Source organism: Trematomus bernacchii, unplaced genomic scaffold, assembly GCF_902827165.1.
Source record: "Trematomus bernacchii unplaced genomic scaffold, fTreBer1.1, whole genome shotgun sequence".
NCBI classification, from domain to species: domain Eukaryota; kingdom Metazoa; phylum Chordata; class Actinopteri; order Perciformes; family Nototheniidae; genus Trematomus; species Trematomus bernacchii.
This window is the reverse complement of record NW_022988050.1, coordinates 12,126,858-12,148,383: the sequence shown is the minus strand read 5'-3', so window position 1 is coordinate 12,148,383 and position 21,526 is coordinate 12,126,858. Positions and strand designations below refer to the sequence as shown.

Here is a 21,526-nt window from a genome sequence, read left to right as displayed (position 1 = left end):
CATCATTATGGTTTACTAATAGTTATCACTTCACTTCCTCCTCCAGCACCTGGACACAGCAGGAACCTACGCCAGGATCCTGTTTGTGGACTTCAGCTCTGCCTTCAACACCATCATCCCAGCTCTGCTGCAGGACAAGCTCTCCCAGCTGCAGGTGGATCACAGACTTCCTGTCTGACAGGAAGCAGCACGTGAGGCTGGGGAAACACGTCTCTGACCATCAGCACCGGTTCCCCTCAAGGCTGCGTTCTTTCCCCTCTGCTCTTCTCCCTGTACACCAACAGCTGCACCTCCAGTCACCAGTCTGTCAAGCTCCTGAAGTTCAGACGACACCACGCTCATCGGACTCATCTCTGGTGGGGACGAGTCTGCCTACAGGTGGGAGATGGACCATCTGGTGACCTGGTGTGGGGAAAACCACCTGGAGCTCAACGCTCTCAAGACAGTGGAGATGGTTGTGGACTTTAGGAAGAACGCAGCCCCGCCCGCCCCCATCACTCTGTGTGGCTCACCATCACTCTGTGTGACTCCCCAGTCACTGCTGTGGAGTCTTTCCGCTTCCTGGGCACCATCATCGCCCAGGACCTCAAATGGGAGCAGAACAGCAGCTCCCTCATCAAAAAAGCCCAGCAGAGGATGTTCTTCCTGAGGCAGCTGAAGAAATTCAACCTGCCAAAGACGATGATGGTGAACTTCTACACCTCCATCATGGAGTCCATTCTCACCTCCTCCATCACCATCTGGTACGCTGCAGCCACAGCCAAGGATAAGGGCAGGCTGCAGCGTGTCATCCGCTCTGCAGAGAAGGTGATAGGCTGCAATCTGCCATCCCTCCACGACCTGCATGCCTCCAGGACCCTGAGGCGGGCAGGAAAGATAGTGGCCGACCCCTCCCACCCTGGACACAAACTGTTCACCCCCCTCCCCTCTGGCAGGAGGCTGCGCTCCATCAGGACCAAAACCTCTCTCCATCAGGACCAAAACCTCTCTCCATCAGGACCAAAACCTCTCTCCATCAGGACCAGAACCTCTCTCCATCAGGACCAGAACCTCTCTCCATCAGGACCAGAACCTCTCTCCATCAGGACCAAAACCTCTCTCCATCAGGACCAAAACCTCTCGCCACCTCAACAAGGCCCCCCCACTGACACTTTACCTCATCCACAACGCAGACTCTATGCATTACATAATGGAGATCACAGGATGGTAAATAATGCAATGTTTAAATATTGCTTACTGCACATATTTTATATTCTATAATTTATTGCATTCTATTTCGATGTATATTACTGCTTTATTTTATTGCTATCTTACTATATTTTTATTACAGTGTTCTTAATATAGTTCGCTATCTGTGTACTTTTTTTTATTTAATTTTTTTATTTATATGTATGCACCACGACACCTAGTCAAATTCCTCATACGTGTGAACCTACCTGGCAATAAACCTGTTTCTGATTCTGATCTTTTTGTCCTCTAGGTTGCACTGCCACGTCTACAGTAGCGCAGAATGGACAGAGGAAATATGATTGGGCCTCAAGTTTTTTTGCAGCCAATATACATTCTACAAACTTGGGATAGGAGGGTGAGTGAACAAGTTATCCATTGGTTGGAACCTACATCCCCATTGTTAGACGTACTAAATCCTGCACACTGCTCCTTCAAATTGACAATGTGAACATATGTTGCCATTTTGTAATTTCTGTTATTTTCAGTTGAGAATGTTTCAAAGTACTCTTAAAAAATTCAACTTACTTTTTGTTTCTACTGTTTATAAGTATGATGTTTAAATATGAAATGCTGTATTCATTAGTTGTACTATAATTCTACAAATATTTTTATATTTTAAGTTTTCAGAGTAATTGTTTCCTACAGAACATTTTGTGATTTTATTGAACCTGTTTGATTGGAAAATGTTAGAAAAAATATGTAAAATAACAGTATTCTACCTGTAGAACTTTAGGTTCTGTATTTATTTTAGTGTTTGATCATACAAATCTAATAAAAAAAAAAATGTAAAAAACAGTTTTTCTCATCAGAACTTTATTTAAGGTATTTGAATGTAACATTTTAAGACAATGGATTTTGAAAAGAGAGGAAAGTTTCCTCTAAAATCTTTAAGAACAATTTCTGTATACTAATTGCTTTTGCACTTTATTTCAGTTAAAGTATTTTTACTTTAATTTTATGGTTTTTGTTTGGCAGCCGCTGCTGCCAGTCATTTGACCGTTTTTTTACGGGTTTTTTGCCCGTAGAAGTTTTAGTGCTGTACTTTTATTAAAGGTTATTGACTGTAAAAAGAGAGGATAAATCTGTAAAATTACAGTGTTTGCACGTTAAAGTATTAGTGCTGTACTTTTATTAAAGGTTATTGACTGTAAAAAGAGCAGATACATCTGTAAAATTACAGTGTTTTCCTGTAAAATCTTTAAGGACAATTCCCGTAAATTAATGGCTTATTCACTTTATTTCAGTTAAAGTATTTTACTTTAATTTAAGGGTTTTTGTTTGGCAGCCGCTGCTGCCAGTACTTTGACCGTTTTTTTTACGAGTTTTTTACAGTGTAGCCTATGTAGTGGCGTAGAACATGTGTTGGTAAATATGTTACTTTGTTACATTTGTTTGTTATCACCAAAAATGTGTTCTGTGAAAGTAAAGCAAGTTCATAATTAGATAGACATCGTGAGGTATTTATTTTCGGTACAGTTTATGTTGAAACCGTTAGAGAGAGTGGCACACTTGTTAGCCTGTTCCATTCTTCTTCGTTTTCCGAAGCCGTAGCTTGGAAGCATACTTGCTTCGTTTCTGAAGGAAGTGACTTGGAAGTACGCGACTACCAAGCCAGCATCCTCGCGATTGAGAAACGGCCAGGGTTTTATTTTCTGACGCTGCGTGAGTTCCCCGACACACCGGGGACACATATTTATGTATAAAAGACATCAAAAAGTGCATTTTGCATGATAGGTCCCCTTTAACCTTTATTACACTTCTTGAATTAGCTATCTTCCTCTGCTTCAGAATGAGTGAAATATAATCAAAATACATATTAATATATAAGTCTGTGAAATTACACATTTATATTAAATTCCCTTAGAAAACTCGTTTTTTTTGCTGTCTTATTTCTTTAATATGATTCTAAATGAAATGTACTTATTTATTATTCGTTATTCTTTAAGCAGTATAAAGTATCTACATTTTACAAAAGTGTATGTTATTACTACACAGTCTTAAAAAAATGATCATTTCACATATTATTGTTATTTTGATGGTTCTTCTTTTCTATAGTTTTCTGCCTGTTGAAAGAGCTCAGCACGTATAGCGCGCGGGACTGGTTGACGTTTTGTCCCCCGGAAGTGTTTCTCCTTATCCAACGAGGTCATAATGGCGGCTCGCTGCATGTGAAGGGGTCGAAACAAGAGCCGGCTTAATGAGTGGAGAACATGTATAAAACGCCATGTTGCAGACTGTCAGGTAACACAAGAGGCAATGTGATATTTCGGTTTGCATACAGCTGAATTTCGAAGTTGTAATAATCTGCATCTGCTAAATGCAACCTTTGAAGCTAAGCCGGAAGAGGAAGGCTAACTAGCACATAGCTATCCGGATAGCACCTGAGATGTTTGGCAAGAGGCTAGCAGTGACCTTAAATAGAAGTCAACTGCATCTGCACACACCGAAATTAACTTATGACTGACTGGCTTGATAACGACAACATGTTGGCTATTTTATATAAGATGTATGTTAGCAAACAACGTGAAAAGCTAAGGTTCAACTTCATAGCAATGTTGATACCCATTTTATAACCTGTGACGATATGATGGGAAACATGCGTGTATTTACCCTGTATTATTAGCTGTATCTCTACTTATGAAGTGCCAATCGGAAGAGTATAGCTGTATTGATATTGAACTGATAACATCTGACAGGCATGAACTGGGTATAATGCACAGTAGTCTTTTTTGGTATGATCATGCTCTGATTTATGCCCAACACATTGCTTGTGTATGCTGCTTATAGTTAAAGTCATATATATTATTTGTTGTCTTTTTGTATCCAATGTTTCTATTTTTACCATGCACACTTACACTACCTATACTTCAGATTTGATACTGTACATGCATTTTATAATGCAACCCAACCTAGATTAGTCAGAGCTATTTGTCTGCTTATATTTGTATGATTCATAATGTTATCCTGAGTTAGGCTTTTTAATATATAAAATATGCACCTTATTTGCACTCTATTGTTATATTGGACTTGTATATTTTCACCCTTTCCACTTTTCATTGCAATTACTGAAGGCAATTTCGCTTTTCCCTTGCCCAAAAGTGTTATCATACTTACTTGACGTTGTATATACGATTGGATCCGTGTTTTTTGTCTTGTTTTTTGTGTGTTTATTGGTTTAACAGAGTTAAACTAAATCAACAGTATTTATTTTGCTGACTTAACATTGCATTTTACTTTTTTTTTTTAGGTTTGGTTGGTCTAAGTGTGAAACAGAAATTAGTCCTAAATGTTCCTCAATGTAACCAGAGTGCTCGCAACCTCATTCAGCTGCACAGAAGGGATCCATCAAACTGGCTGACGTACCAGCACCTGATCTTCCTGAAACGCCAGGTATTTTGCACTGGGCCCAATATATAATTTTTTTTTTTCTATACCGTTTTATAGTACATCACAATATATGATCCCATCCATCACCTTGTGCATCTGGTTTTCCTTTCAGTATGTAACAAAGAACAACAATGAGCTTCACCAACGTGCCATCCCGAAGCAGGCTCCCGCCCTGACCATAGTGAATGAGAGGGAAGACACCATTGAAAGACAGGTGCAGAGAATACTAACTATTGATCCTGTGGACAGACATACTGTGTCACAGCCAGAGGATGTCAACAGTGAAGCACAGCCTGGAATATCCACCTTGAAGCCCGTTACAGAAGATGCAGCAGAACAGAGAGATTCTGTGTCCGGTACAGTTGGGACATCCCATGAGACTCCCCATGTCCACGTGGAGACGGATAAAGCAAAGGAGGAACGTCTAGACAGACAGTGGAAGCAGGTCAAGGTCAATGTGGCTGACTTGCCGGATGTCTACGCCAAGCTAGCCAAAATCAAACTCACAGGTAAATGATATGACTTTTTCTGTCATATAATATGAAGTGTTTACATTAGGAGGCGGATGCATGCAAGCAATAACCTGAAATGCATTGAGATCTTCATTACTACATATACAAACGTACCTGCTTATTTAACACAGTATATTCTTTGTAATACCAAATACAGGATGTGCGAGGAATCACATACTAATTTACTGCATACTATATTCTCAATCTGATTGTACTGTATATTTAATTAGCGATGAAGTATTCCATTACCATCAGCGAACTCTTCACCCTGGAGTAAACTCATGCGATACGTCTTATCTGCATTGCTGTCCAAGCTACCATTAATGGAATATTTTAGAAAATTGACATCACCCTTCCCACTCAATTTAATATTTTCCAAGGCTGATTATGAAATCATATGCCTCGTAGTCTGTCATTGAACAGTCTGAAGAGCTGCAGTGCATTCTGGGGCAGTTATGTTTGTTTAGTCCAGTAAGAGACTCATATGGGGCTTTCACACCAACGCGGTTCCAGGGCCGGTTCGGAGCTAGAGCCTGAAAAGCACCGGTTTTTCCTGTTCACACCGCTCCGGAATCCGGTTCGTTTCAAGCACCAAAAAATGGTCGGTCTAGAAGCAAGAACCGCATACGTCACGCTAGGGCTGTGCAATTAATCGTATTTTAATCGCAATTACGATTTGGGCCTGCCACAATTACGAAAACAACATAATCGAAAAAAACGATTATTTTGCTTTGCTAGGTTGTGACAGTGCACTGCAACATATTTGATCAAATGTATTTGTATTTATCATATTTATATATGTTTAGTAGATTGTTGAAGTGCGCTCCAAAATATTTGTTGATCTTGTTTATTGGTATTTATTATTTTGATATTATTTATTTAAATGTAGATATAAATGTATCATTTATTTTATTTATTTTTGTATTGGTTTTTCAGCTGAATTATATGTTCAGGGAAATCAACAGATACTGTTCAAATGATTATTTGTATTTAAAAGTTCAATAAATGGATGTTTTCAAAGTCAATGAATAATCGTATTTAATAATCGTGATATCAATTATTGACCAAAATAATCGTGATTATGATGTTTGCCATAATCGCACAGCCCTACGTCACGCTTACGTCAGAGGGGGGCGAGATTAACCTGAGCTAACAGTTAAAGGCGAGTACGGCAAATAAAAGTTGTAACAAGCAGTAGCGCTGAGCAAAGTGACTAGAACACAACCACACACTTATAAAAAAAAACACACTTTATAAAGTCAGGCAACACTAACCAGGCTTCGTGTGATTCTGTTTATTTGTATCTTACTTTGACCATCCGTTCGCTGTTATTGATCATTGTGGAGAGCAGGCAGACGTTTTGTTTTTTATTATAGCAGCTATTGGATGGAATCAATACATGGGCTGCACAGGTTGTCATGTCCAACTATCACAAGTAGAATCATAATGAAAAATACGCCGGTAAAATGTGCCTGTAGAAAACGGCTTATGCCACAATAGGATAGCAACAACAAGTAGTCAAGATAGTCAGTTTAGCTTCGGTTACTATGCTAACATCACCCATTTTATACCAGAGAAACTTTCATAACAGCGTTGTGATGCCAAACAGCGTCAATTCAGACTGACACACATTCACTTAAGGGGAACTGGGGATATGTATCAGCTGCTTGTGTGACCGTCAGACAGTGAATACTTTAGCGGCCGCTGCCGTGAGTTAACGGGAGAATAAACTCCAGTGGACGAGCAGCACTGCAGCGGTCGGTAAATGCCGCTGAAACACATTAATAAACAATGAACCACGGCACTCTGGAGAAAAGTATATGGTTGGAGAAGTCGTTATTTAATTTAATCTGGCTTCGTATGATTAAAAGCCACACGATCATCGACCCAACGCAGTCCCCCATTGTTGTTGTAGTGAGCGCCGTAACGCCGTTGGGGAGAAAATCAGCGACGTAAATGGTGACGTCATGACGCAGCAGCGGCAGCACCAGTCGGGCTCTGGGCGGTGTGAACAAAACGGGGGCTGAAAAGAAAAACCGGTTCCGAACCAGAAAGCTCTAGCACGGAGCTAGAACGGGAACCGCGTTGGTGTGAAAGGGGCAATACTGAGTAATTCTTGATGTGCTATGTATCCAAACATTTCTTCAGTACTCCAAACCACATACTATACAGTCGGACCACACTACCTACTCCATTTTACATGACACTTACTAGCAATAGCATATCAGGGTTGCCAACTTTGGGTACCTGGCTGGAGTGAGATTTTGATATCATGGGTTTAATTACACATATGCGCACTAAATGACTGCTATCATGTCAGTAGCGGGACCTTAGCATATATATTGGATATATATACAATATATGCAAATACACAATATTGGACACAGACTATAAAGGGCACAAAGTTTCATTCACTAATGAAAGTCAAACATGTTTGTTTCCACTGTTTTATTGTGCCTGTCGCGATAAGCAAATAATTGACTTATCGTACGATAAATAAAAATGAACTCGATAAATTGCCATTTACATGAGGATGTGACAAGCAGTTTGAAAGGATGTACTTGAATTATTATTATATATTATCATTATGTCAGTGGTCTAAAATGGTCATACAACGGTGCCGACAATATTATCGTTTATCGCAATAATTTCCGGGAAAATGTATCCAACAAAATTAATTATCGTGAGAGGCCTATACATGAAACACACACACACAAACAAATCTACAGACTTACTCCAAACTGCCAAATATATTAATTAACACACTCTCACTCTCATATACTCTTTGACTCTATTTTGGCCTAGTAGAACAATAAGCAGCAGACTTTTACTTTTTATCATTTCTACTGGATCTCAGATCTGCGCATGCGCAATACGGGTCGGGGATTGACCAACCGGCTCCCACTGCTCTGCTGTCTGTTAACGTTGTTAAGAGTGGTGGGGGCGGGGAGGGAGCGGATTGACAGCTTGAGCAGCTGTCAACTCAACATTGTAAATAACCAACCAAAAATGATCGCCGGTTCATCTTGTTTTTGGCGTGAGAATAGGTTGGGCAGCGTGAGAGCGTGAGATTGAGAGTGAAAGCGTGTGTCACACGCCAGATGCGTGAGAGTTGGCAACCCTGGCATATTAGTGTGCAATCTTTGGGCAGACCTTTGTTGTGTGACGCTTTGGTCACTGGAAACGACACCTCTCTGCTGTTGATCTGTATGATGAGTATGTTCCAAACAACCCGTTTTTTGGAACATACTATATTTCTCATACTAATTGAGAAATATGCTTCTTTCGGTTGAGTGTTACCGGCAACATACTGATCAAAAAGTAAATATTTTGGCAGTTTCATGCAGTGTTATTTATTTAATTGAGGGCTTGCTATTGTATGGGGTAAGACCTGATTTTCTCCATCAAGACATGTTAGCTGGCTAGCCCATAGAAACTGACTTTAATTAGTATTTAAAACAAATACAAATGTTTGCACTAAAACAGATCATATTGTGCTAGCTTCTTCTGTTTACATATAATTAGGCTTCTACAAAAAAACAAAGCATAGCACTGTGTTCGCTTTTTACTTTAGGAAGTAATTCTACTTTTAACTGCTGGTTTAATTTGCTGCTTGCTTGCTTTTTTCAGCGCTGGTGGTTACGAGTGCAGTGGCCGGCTTCGCCATGGCTCCAGTGCCATTTGACCCTCTGCTCTTCTTCGTGTCCTCTCTGGGAATAGGCCTCGCCTCTTGTACTGCCAACACAATCAACCAGGTCAGTTACCCTCAGAGGGAGGTCACACAAGGCCATGCATTTTTATTTCCGTATACGAGTGTTTGTTTTGTTTTGGCTTTTTGCCAAATCACACGTAGGCCTAAACACAACACAAGTCCTCGATAATGTGTGGAATATCGTTTACTTTTCACTGTTTGACCTTGAAGTGTAATCAAGGGCTCTTAGACACACTGTCATGAATACGTTTCAGAAGGATGGGACTAGCTGCAGGAGTATCTAATAAACCGGTAATAGTGTAAACAAAAGAACAAAAGCGTGACTTGCGTAATTGTTTCAAGAATCGCAGTAAAAAGTGCAGATGTTTCTGCTTAATAATCTGCTTATTTTTAAAGTACCAATTTCCTTTTTGGAGGAAAGTAATGAGGAATTGTCTCAGAGCTGGCAAGATATCTGTTGGTCTTTATAATGCATAATCCATTTTTTTTGACATGTTATACAAACAAGAAAAGTGCTTGTTGACAGACACACACATGTGCAGTTTTCCTCATAGTAATGCCTCTGTTCTGGAAAACCATCACCAGCACATCCCCCTTTTTGACCCGTTTTACATTCCTCTTGTGCTACGTATCTTAAAAATGCATCGAGCAGACTGTAATGCTGTTATTATTTCCTTGCTGAAAGCTTTTTTTCGAAGCTATAAACAAAGGTGAGCTAGTGTGCAGAGACACTTAGAATGCCTGGAATAAGTGGAGCCTAGCGTTGACGTTAGAGATAGGGATTTGCTCCGTGACTCAGGAATATTAGTATAATGGGTGACCTCTCCCTCAGCCTTCGATTGAACTCTTCTTAATAGTGTTTTTAGTCTATAATTTAGCAAAGGCCCTTATTACACTGCAGGTTCCTGCCCGTAGGGCCGAAGCCCCGCCTACCTCTTACCCTCAACGTTCCAACTGCTGCAAATGCCAAGTCAAACAAACTTTGTTTAGAAGTGACACTGATCACCATAGTCCTGAACTTGCATTCTGTATCACAACTACAATCTGCCCCCCACCTGCGTCACCTACTGGAGTTTGGATATGAATGTGCTAATGTTTACACAGTTCATTTTTTGTTTCGCCCTGAATAGTGTCAGTCAGACTGTCGCTCAGGTTAAAGTTGTATTGTTTCTTCAGTGGCCTGAACCAGAGCCGCGCTCCAACTCCTCTGTGCAGCTCTACCTCACACTGAGCAGGTGTGTAAATATCCTTCAGGTATTTGAGAAATGTTCCCCTCCTCATGCTGCCTAGAGTATTGCAGACTCCAGCTCTAAGACGCTGAGTGATGTAAGAGGGGTCTGCCTCTGAGCGTACCCTGGGTGTCCCTTTATCTGCGGGCCCACCCTCACATCAGTACTGTCAGTCTTCATTTTCTCCAGCCCGAGGTTAGGATACGACATGGCTTCGTATTTCATTGGAACATTGTTGTTTGCCTTTCAGTGCCTCTCTCTCGGCTTCCTCCGGTCAGGTTCAGTTTCAAACCTACAGTGAAGGTGAAGCGCGGGCTAAGGTGAATTTCAGAGCCCAAATTCTAGTTGCAAATTCGATAAGTGTGTTAAAAATGACAGGAAATACTTACAGTCAGGGCGTCCATCAATTTGGAAATGATGGAACAGTTTTTATCTTTTCCAGGCCATTTGCAAAAGCCACATTTATTTTTTGCAACTCGGCTTCATCAATTTAAGTTGAAGCAGAATTTGGATAAATAAATAAAAATTAAGCAGGCTTTAATTATTGTTTTTACCTTCTTGCTGTGTCACTTTTCAAGGTCTATTTTATCCTATACACTCTAATAGCATTTTGTATGTCTTTAGTTATACAACCGGAGTACACCAGTATTACATTTTTAGTAAGAAGTCATGAAAAGTTGATATTTGATTGTATAAATGGACCCTCCAGATTGTAAAGATATCAAAGGGGCTAATGGACAAGGTTATTGATGTCCAAAAAATGTGTTCATCTTGCAATATGCATATGTGTAAAAAGATCTCTCTGGTATGATGTATGGAATTCTGGGAATGTTTTACAAGGTTTCTGTAGATAAATATACAGTGAATAATAAAGAGATCCTGGTGGAATATTACTTCAACATTTCCTTCTGTTAGCACAAATGGCCTTGTGTGTGCATTAGCTGGAAATGCATCAGTGTTGCTGTGTTTTGAGGCTCCTTTTTTTGTGCCTTAGTCAGATCCCTCATCCCTGATTCTCTGTAGGGACATTTAGCGTGTCGTCAGTCTTAATTGGCAGGACTTGGAGATGGGATTATTGTTTCAGAGATATTAGCCACCTGTCTTTCAGTGCGGCTGACTTTGAAGCATGTTAGTCGTGCGAGGGCACATTTTAAGGTGTTTACCGCTAGGATAAACATCATTAGGAAGGTAAACTTACTTGTATCTGGTAGTGTCTCCATTTACTTGTCTGGTATGAAAAGTATGTGCCTTTGTACAAACCAAGCAGTGGTTATTGGTGTTTTGTTTTGTAGTCATTTTCAGCAGTGTAATTATACACACAGGCACAGGGGATGTCGTGTGTGACAGATAATTGCCACTCTGGCGGCACTTTGCACTTCTTTGCAATGGGTTAACACACTGTCGGCTCTTGTGTCAAAGACACACCCTCACCTGTGTGTAACTGATTTCACCGCTTTGGTTATCGGTTTGTTTTTCATAATCCTGAAAAGAAAAAGTAGAATGCAGAAAAAAAACATCACTCCTTTGGATCTGCTGCCAAAGGTTTTTTAATTATTTTTCTTTGCATTCTCTTTCATCTTATAAAAGTGGAGCTTCACCATTAGTGTGGTTAGTTGTGATCAAAGCTATATGTTTTTTTTGTTGTATGAAATATACAAAAGCTTGATAATCAAAGTAGAGAAAGACCCTCCTGAAAAACACATCCTTTAGATTCTCCTGCTCGGTCTTAATCCCTTAATGCCCGGCATCTAAAGAGGCAGAAGATGGTTCACGTTTGTGACCAAACTGCCGCCACACTACCTTGATTTAAGAAGGAAAATGCCTTAAGGGAGAGGGAAATGCTTTGGCTTATGGAAGTGGCAGTCGGACCTTCTGTGGAGCTGTCAAAAGCCAAGGCTGCTCTTTGTCCCACTGGAAAGGGCCCGTAGGGCAAACAGAAATGTTGTGGTTTCCCTTTAAAATGTTACTCTATTTAGGAAACTGACGGAAGGGTGTAAGCACTTGGAGTCACGTAACAATGGCATTTCACCGTCTCGTGTTTCTCACCACAGACTAAATACTTAATGCTGTCATGTCTGTCTTACAATCACAGACGAGTCAGCTCGGACACACAGGGATGTAATTATCTGAGCTTCCCGTTCAAGTATCTCGCATAGGTTGGCAATTATAAACTTTTCTTGACACGTTATTTTTTGCTTACACCTCTGTTGTTCTTAGACTACCACTAAAACATGTAAAAATGTTGCGCTCAAAATACTAACACTGTAGAAGGGCTGCAACTCATGATCATTTTTATTATCCATTCATCTGCGGATCGTTATTTCGATTATATGGATAATCGTTTTGTCCTTAAATGTCAGAAAATAATGGGAAGATTTCTATCCTAGATTTCATAAGTTTGAGTCGATGTCTTATTTGGATATTTTTAATAAAATGATTAAAGATTCTACAAATATTTGGTGATTATTTCTCTGTCAATCAAGTAATCCATTGGTCATATTTTTGTTTTAACTCCTACTCTGACTGAAATAGCTCAGCGGTCTCAAAGTCTTACCAAAAGTGTTCCTACATTGTTCCTTCCTTTACTGTTGGATAGAGTCCCGACTAGTTTTAGTATAAAAACTACTGGATGATCCGGTCTTCAGGACCCTTGGGCCCCACACCAGGCCTCCGCAGGTGTTCCAGCCGTCATCACCTCCCAGTCTGGCCACTACTTCAGCTAATTGGATAATTGGGTCAGATCAGAGTTTCGGCCTGGAGCCTCAAAGACCCCAGGGAAGTCTAAGGTCCCCAGCAATGTAAACAAGACCTGATGCGGCCTTTCGCTGTCAAACACAAACAGCTCGCTTATTTTGACAGCGGCTTTAGTGTAAGTCACACCAAGTCAGCGCGCGTGTGTTTGTTTTGATGAAAATTCAAGACGGCTTGTTTTGTGGCTGCCTAGCGTCCCTGCTGCATTTGTGACCATGACACTGAGTTTGCTTTTGTGTCTGTGTCTCTCCTGTGGTGAGCTGTCTGAGCCTGGCACGCATAAGCGAGCCCCCACAAGCCCCCGACCCATCCACTCCACGCCCTTCTCTCCGTCCTGTGCAGGCATGCATTATTTACCCTCCTGCACGCATCTTGGTCAGCTCCTTAGTGTATAGGTACACGACCGAACATAGAGATGAAAATGTGTATAATTAACTTTTTCAGCCTTTTAAAAGATGAATGAATCAAGGTAAAATACAAGTGTTTTGTTCTCTGAATGTAAACTCAGTTGTGTGTTGGGTGCGTGAAGGCAGAGTAACCACTTTTTGTAGCACACCAAAGCTCTATAAAAACATTTTATACATGATTTCTGAAGCTACATCTTAAATCATTTACTCATCAGAATCATGGAAAAGGTTTCAAATTGATAGGACTAAAATTATATTTGTCTCTTAATACCCAATGCAAAGCCATCAGATAAAGCCACTGTATTATATCTTTTACTAGCATTTTCAAGTTCTTCACAATCTAATGATATCTCTGCTTACTATTTCAAGGACATGCTTTAACAATGCTGGCTGACACATGGAGGTCAGACTGGTGAGCTGACACCTGAAATGTGATGTTAATTGAGCCTGGAAATTCCCTCCTGTTGTTCTAATAGCTGTCAGAGTTAACGAGATGGCAACACGCTAACCCAAATCTGTTTTAATGCCACTATTATTTCTGCACATTAACGCAGACTGTGGTACGAAGCACCCTATTCTTTTTATCCCTGTTGCGGCTATATTGTGGGCAAACGATCAACCATTTCTGTTGATAAAAAGTATGAACTCTCAAGCGTACTTTTTGAGGAGATAATGTACATTAGAACATTATTCTGTAAGGAACAGTACTGATGCAAATATCCAGACTGGTGTTGGTGAAACTCCTTGAATTTTACTTGGTTAAATTGGGTGAAATCAGGACAGAAAAATAATTGTATTACAATGCATTAAAAAGTGAACTATGGCAACATTTTTGGTAGTTTTTGGTTTGTAGACGACAACGTCTGCAGCCAATATACTACAAATAAAAAACACTCGCTAGTAAGCCTGAAAGCTGACTCCCAGCTTAAGTTTGACACCTATTACATTCACACCAAATTAACAATGTTTATTATTATTATAGCACATTTTTTTACACAGTCCTAATTTTTTTTAGTGGCCATGAAGTAATCAAACATGTCAACATACATTTAAAAAAAGTAATCTTAAAAAATACACCCTTAAAAAACAGCTAAGAATCAGTATGGATATTGAAAGGATTCCACCAATCACAGTTTTCTTTAAATTGTCTGCTTTGTATTATCTTCCTCTGCATTTAACACAAATATAATTATCATCCATCCTACATTGATGCCTGCCGTCTTGACTACACCGATATGTTTTATGACTGATTTGGACAGACTCCAGATGTAGATATTATAGCAGCGCAGTAGGTGGTAGAAGTCTCCCTCAGGCTGGGTTGGCTGCAGAATTGCTGCGCCCCAACAGTCAAGGCTGCCACACCAATTTTCGAGGATGGGGCTCCTCATTGTAGTTTAAAGCACCTCACATAACATGGTACCTCTTTAGAGGATCATTAGTTGTAACAAGACCTCCTAGCTGCTAAAACCCCACCAACCATTGTGCCCTTCAAAGAAAATGAAACCCTTCCACCACTGGATTTGTGTCTGTTCCCTGCTGGGAAGTAGCGACAGGAGATATGCTTTCAAACGGTTGCTACAGAATACCTCCAGCATGATGACATTGCCATCCTTTTTTAGGCAATTTATTTTCATTCTGCTTGAGAATTACCTCCCAACATTCTCATACCAGAGTCCATTTGATGAGTTGCATTGGATACCTTCAAACAAACCCTATATTGTGGGTGTACTGTATTTGTTTTTCTTGTGTGGAAAGCTTCAACGGTATCATAAGACGGATGGAGTTGTAAAAGTATCAGTGCTTGTCATATTAGTTCCACTGGCTATGTACAGTAATTGATTGTTCAAAAGTGCTTTTGTCTTTCAAAGGATTATGTTTTGGCCATTTTTTCTAGGGCGCTTTTTTGAGTTAACGGTCGAACACATCAGAGGCTTAGCCAAATCGGTAATTAAACAAAAAAGAGATCCCTTCCTTAGCGCAGATGCTGCTCTTAAGATCTTGTTTTCCAACAGCTTACTTAAAACAAAAGAGCAAGCTGAACTTTGACATTGATAGTTTAGAGTTTTTTTGTTTTGAGTGGCCTCCACCAAGCTGTTGGTTCAGCCTGGGAGAAGGAATGGAAATTTCTTTTTTAATTGCCTAGCAAGATGTCACGAAGGGGACGCGATGGGTGTCTCCCTTTCTGTGCTGGATTAAAATAAATATTTAACTAGACAGTCCTGTTTAATAGTTAATTTCTTTAAAGGCTTTTGTCTTTGTCAACCATGGGGTGCCAATCCATTTCAAACTGTACAAATGGTTCTCTTTCAGCCTCAGACGGCAGACAGATGCTTTCCTCTGATGGAGACATGAAGGGTAAATCCATCTATTATATACCCCCAAGATAAAGCCTGAGGGAGCAGATACTGTTGCCAGGCAAAGTGTTAGTTAGTAGGCATTGACACAAAGATGTGGATATACTGGTTTCCAAATGTGTATTATATTTATTGTGTGTGTTTTAATACGGTACCTTTCTTTAAAAATAATTTGGCATCAGTGTTGCAATTGAAACAGTTGTTTGTCTTCTGGCCAAGTCTGTTCTTTACACAAGCATAATGTGTTAGAACCAAAGTGGCACTGGTTCTGATAGTGAAGTCCTGGTTCTGATATCAATGTTTAATCTTAAACAAACATTACAGTTGTGTCAAATTATACACTATATAATACTTTAAGTTAAAGATCAGTATTTAAAGACTGCAAGTTATACCTTGAATACTATAACATTTGACTATTTATAAGGCAAACTATAAGGACGGCTTAAAACAGTGAGATACCATTTTCTTATTTTATAAGATGAGAGCTGTATCATTCTGAAACTAACGTTTATTGGTTGTCAACCCTCTGAAATAGCAGTGCATAAAAGCAAGTTTTGGTTGTAAATATTTTATTCTTATTCCATGAAAGTGATTATGGCCCCCAACTTCAATTTTCCCCTTCCTCCTTTCACATAAGATAACTTAAGCTAGCATTAAAAGGCAATACTACAAATGCATTGGTACAGTTTTCATTTTTGTTTCTGTGTCTTACAGAGTATTAAATGAGTACAAGACATAAAACATATTGCTTTAAAAAACACTATAATATGTACCTAACATTTTCTATCTATTTCTTTATGCTTTCTTTATGCTAGTACACTCGAGCCTTTACATACATACACACACAGGCAGTCCTTACTTCAAAAGAAGAGGAAACGTGGCTTCTAATTGGAGTTGTCCACAACATGTCGTCATCTTTTTTGAAGCTCACACTTACTGCTCACACGCAAAGGTTCTCTCCGAGCTTTCAATGCCACAGCTTGTTTGGGAAAACACACGTCGCCACAATAGAGCTGCCGTCACCCCAGGGCATGAACATGACTGACTGATGGGCAGGTGGAGCCACTCCTCTCCACCTCCCTGATTAGCCTTTAGTTTTTCACAAAACACTGTGATTATGGGCTTCGGCGTCCAACAAGGCAACCTGAAGACACCTTTGAGTTTTGAGTCAGAGGTGGGGGGGGAAACCACCCACCTGAGCACTGTCTGGCACCAATGAACCTTTCTACACCTCACGCTGCATTTGGCAGTGGCTGACCTCACGCAAGCTGAGTAAATGTTGTTTCATCAACTGGAACACTCCACCTGATGTATTTTCTTCTCTCGTGCTTGTTCATGCTTGTGGCTGTCGTTCTTGCAGGTACAAAGTGGAGTGTGAATATTTATGGTCAACGGGTTAGGACCTCATATTTTAGAATTTCTCTTAGAAAAACGTTTCTTAACTACCTGTAGTGAAAGCAGCTTCTGTGGGTGCTGTCAGTGTCTCAGTGTTAGTTTCCTTGGACCATTCTGGACCTGCGCTCCCACTGAAACAGATAGTGACATGTCAGCACCTCCAGCATGCATTGTTGAGGTATCAGTGAATGGAGACAGTCAGTGTAGAGGCCCCTGTATGTCTAGAGGACAAATGGTTCATCTGACAGTAGTGTCACACAAAAACATTACGGAGGAGAACGACGGTTTCAAAAGCTTTGGAAACCTCACTTTGATTTGATTTAAAGGGCTGTGATGCATGTATTTAATATTATTGATACATACGGATTTTGTGTGATGATCCCTGATTAGCATAAACTGATGAATTAACTTCCATTATCTACTATTAATACAATACAAGTATCAACTATTTAGAAACATCTCCATGGTGCTAGATTTGAAGCCAAAGAGTACCAGTCTGACTTTATCTTAAACACAGCGCACATGTTTAACTCCGTTGCATTTCACCATCCAATCGGTTGAGCCATAAGGAAAGTATAGCCTGGTCTTTCAAAACAGGTCACTAGCAATCATAATGTGGAGTATTGAGTTTAACATTTCTGATAGTTGACTTTCTTGGAACTAGACATTATATTTCAAGAGTAGATCGTATCTTAAGAATGCAGTTTTTCCTCACACCCCTATTGCGGACAGTGAAAATGCATTGCTTGAGATGCACTCCTTAATGTCCCTTCCTGCTCCCCATCAATCCTTTGCAACTGCTGAACATTAGCAGACTGGGGCCAGAGGTTTGCATGCCTGTTCAGTAGACGTAATAACACTGGATATTGCCAACCATTACCCCAAATGGTTTTGGTTTAGTCCATCAGCTCAAAATGACCCATTATTACATTTTTTTTATGTTAATCCTAGGCAGATGAATACATACGGTGTTTTGATATGTGTCACTGATTTTAATGCAATACTGTACCAGAGAGGAGAATAAAATGACCTGCTTTTGTTCTGCTGAGCTGAAACTAATATGTATTTAGCTTTTTATTTTATGGCCTTCCTCCTTTGTTTTATTTTGCTAAAGAGATCATTACACAAGGAAAGAGCGTTTGCTTTTAGACCTTTTTCACAACTTATAAGGTAGATAAATAAATAAAAAAACACGTTCCTTGTGAGTAAAAAAACCTCACAAAGTTCTTTTCTGGTTTACGGTAGCTAAACTAATAGAAATTATTTTTCAGCAAGGCTAAGATTGAAATCAGGAAAACACGTGTATTGAGGGGCATCACGTTTATGTATATGTTTACGGTCTACCATTTATTTCCCCCTCAAGTGTACCCTCTATCTGAAGGTAACTTAGCCAAAGGCAAGTAGGAACACTCTTTGTAATGCTGAGATCCGTGGATAATTAACAAAAGCAGCCCTGTTTATGGCGTGCCCGTGAGCCAACACTGAATGCTAATTTGATTCAAACGAAAAGCTTTGGGGCAAGGGCATCGTTGCTGGAAAACAAAATGGTTACCGACATCCACCAAGTCTTTCCCTAAGCCTTGGGTGCGTCTCTAAATCTCAAAAACTCAGTTTAAAAGTCTAGTGTATCTATTTAGCCGAAAATCACAAGGTTTTGCTATAGAGCTCTACAATCGATATGACTGTCCTTGTTACACCTAGATTAGCATATATGTGGTCTTTATGCATCTTAGAAAGGAAAACATTTAAAGTGTGTTGCTTATTTCTAATACTTTGAATGATTCATATACTTTTAGTCTCCACCGCTATTGGTTCGTTTGCCTAAAAAAGTTCCATCTTCAGAGCTCCTTTTGCTTCACTATTGCAAAGTGCTCTATATCGGCTGAGCATTATGAAGACAACACATTATTACCAAGTACGCCTCTGTACTTTGAGAATTGCTTTCAGCTTGTGCTCTTATAACTTGAAATATAAAACGGGCTCTTGTCTGGTCTTCAATGACTATTATTCAGACTGAATTTCCTGAATCTTAAGTGCCACCCCAGTCCTCAATCCTTCATTATGTAATCACACAGCATACCCTCAACAGTTACAAAAAGCCATAGGTGATATTTAGCATACAAAGGTAGTGTTTTGTAAGCCTTTGCTCATAAGGGACATTTTTAAGCAGAGATATTCTAAATGTGGGAACTATTGTTACTACCAGAGTATGCATATATATAAATATATATATAACGGTTTTGAGAGTTTTTCCATTATAATGTAGCAAAACGTTACCGCATTATATGAATCTGTCAATATGTCATTGAAATTTTGATATAATACATCGAAAAACTTGGAATCTAATTGGCCACAGCTTTTTAGAGGTGAACCAGTCACTCTCAACTGAATCTCATCCTGTAATTCGTGTTATCTACCCTTTAATGCATATGCATACAGGATAAAGGTGTGTATGTAACGGGTGCACCTGAGGTGATTGGATAAAGCAAACAGCACTGCCTGGACACTATGCATGTTTCATTCAAACATGGAGCAGATGGTGCGGTCCAGCTAATTGAGAGTGAAAAGGTAAAAGGCCAGTCACTGCCCTACTTTTATTCAGTTTTCACTTATTTTTGTTGAATATATTTGGGTTCATTTGACACTTTCCTTTATTTTGTTTTCTTATTAAATGACTCCCTTTGCTTGCTATCTGCTTTTTGAACATCCCTTTTAAAGGTTTTCCGGCCATGCACAATCCATTGCCCTTTTTAGATTGTAAGGCGGCACTACAGAGAGCAAAAGGCTTAAGAAGTCTGCCTTTCTGTCTCTTCCTCAGTGTGGCATTACTGGCGTTCTAACAGCATGTTGGTGCACCTGTTCTCCGCCTGCTCACCTGAGGAAGACATCCTGCTGTGTTGGGTGTGGACCTTTGTCTGCATGTGTGTCACTGCGCAGAGTTAAAAGGATCTTCAGCTTTATGATGACATGGCACTCTGCGAGACTGTCATGTAGTAACTGTTGATTACCGCTCACAGACCAAAGTGTGTGTCTGTGGGTGTGTGCAGCCTGAACATACTTACTCTGCTTCTGATGCCTGACTCTACCTATCCCCATCTACTCTTTATATGGAGCAGTGATTTCTGCTTTGTGGCTAACCCCACCTGAGGATCACAAAGGGATTGTAAAACCACACTCTTTTTATCTATATTTGTTTATGTCTACTTCATAACATTACTTTACTTCTCTATGCTGTGCGTCTTAATTACTATTTTCTCATACCTGTAAGCCAGCTTTTAGAAGCGTTGCTGCATTGTCAGCCCACAAACAAAGGTGACGCAGCTTTTGTAAGTGTGGCTGTTTAACTTAACTCCGCTTTGAAGAGGCCTCTGTCATTAAGTCTGTGTTTTATATCGGCTACTCTCGGCCCCTTTTTGAGTCACAACCACCGAAAACAATCAGATTGGAGTCCACAGCTTCATTTTTAAGATGTACCTTTTTCTACAACCAACTAGGAATGAACTTGCGACCCCCGGTTGAGCAACACTGTTCTTCACAAGTTTTGTCTAAAACTCCATCATTAGTTTTCCTCTTCATGAGCATATTTTACCATGTGATAAAGCAGACCTTGTATAATTATTCATGTCCAATTCATGTTGCACTCATCCTCTGTGGCATTATCTTCCCGCCCACACGCCTCCAACACAACAGCCATTAACACACAAAAAAGGGCCTTGAAAGCAACACGTGTTTCACTCTGAACACCATTAATGTCACCATACAGTCATTTATACAAGCAGGAGGAAGTAACCACTGCCGCGTCCCCTTTCATTTTACACCCACACAACTGTAATCAGCTTGAGGATGATAGACATCAGGGTGCATGCCCATGAGTGTGTGTGTATATTACTTTGAAAGTCTTTGTTTCAGTTACCAAGATCCTGGGGATTAAAGCATTTCCGTTGTGCACTTGTAGTGGTACTGGGGGAGGAGAAAGGGGGGGGGGGGGGGGGTCTTTTGGTCTTTCTGCTTGTAGACCTTTTATCTGAATGCTTCTCTTGCAGTAATTGCTTATGAGGAGACAGGGTGGCTCCAATTTCAACAGCCCACCATTTTTTAATGCCTCTTTACCGCTTCGTAATATCTGTCTTGGTTACATCCTTTATACAATGTGCTGTAAAGTAGAGCCGGGAAGCATTCTCATAACCTTAGCTTTAAAGAGGCAGACACAATCTTCATTTTCTTAGCTAAATAAACCGGAAAAATGCAATTTAGACGAAGGCAATACAACTAGAAATCAATTGTAGTATATCCCACTTTATCTGACATGTCCTGGCGGGTCAACAGTGACTGGTGGCCAATCAATCTGTGCATATCTAATATTTGTTATCTAAAATAGTGTCATCCTCAGTTTTCTTTTTTAACCATCATTGCGGCTCACCCCTAGGAAACGTGCCAGCACTTACTCTCCCCCGTTCAGACACACTGGAAGCTGTGTCACGCCACATCCTGACAGCAAGAATTTCTGTTACATTCAGAGGACAGATGGTTGACGGCTCACTTCTGGAAC

At 40.1% G+C, this 21,526-nt stretch overlaps 1 protein-coding gene across 2 annotated transcripts in view; it reads left to right on the top strand.

Annotated features, from left to right (window-relative positions):
• Positions 1–3,339: 3,339 nt before the first annotated feature.
• LOC117473713 (protoheme IX farnesyltransferase, mitochondrial) overlaps positions 3,340–21,526 on the top strand; it is a 34,405-nt gene continuing 16,218 nt past the window's right edge. For both annotated transcript variants that reach the window (XM_034119477.1, XM_034119476.1), the window contains exons 1-4: positions 3,340–3,471; positions 4,478–4,620; positions 4,730–5,126; positions 8,760–8,884. In XM_034119477.1, the coding sequence (XP_033975368.1) occupies positions 3,441–3,471; positions 4,478–4,620; positions 4,730–5,126; positions 8,760–8,884 (696 nt within the window). In that variant the 5' untranslated portion in view covers positions 3,340–3,440. The remainder of the gene's footprint in view (positions 3,472–4,477; positions 4,621–4,729; positions 5,127–8,759; positions 8,885–21,526) is intronic.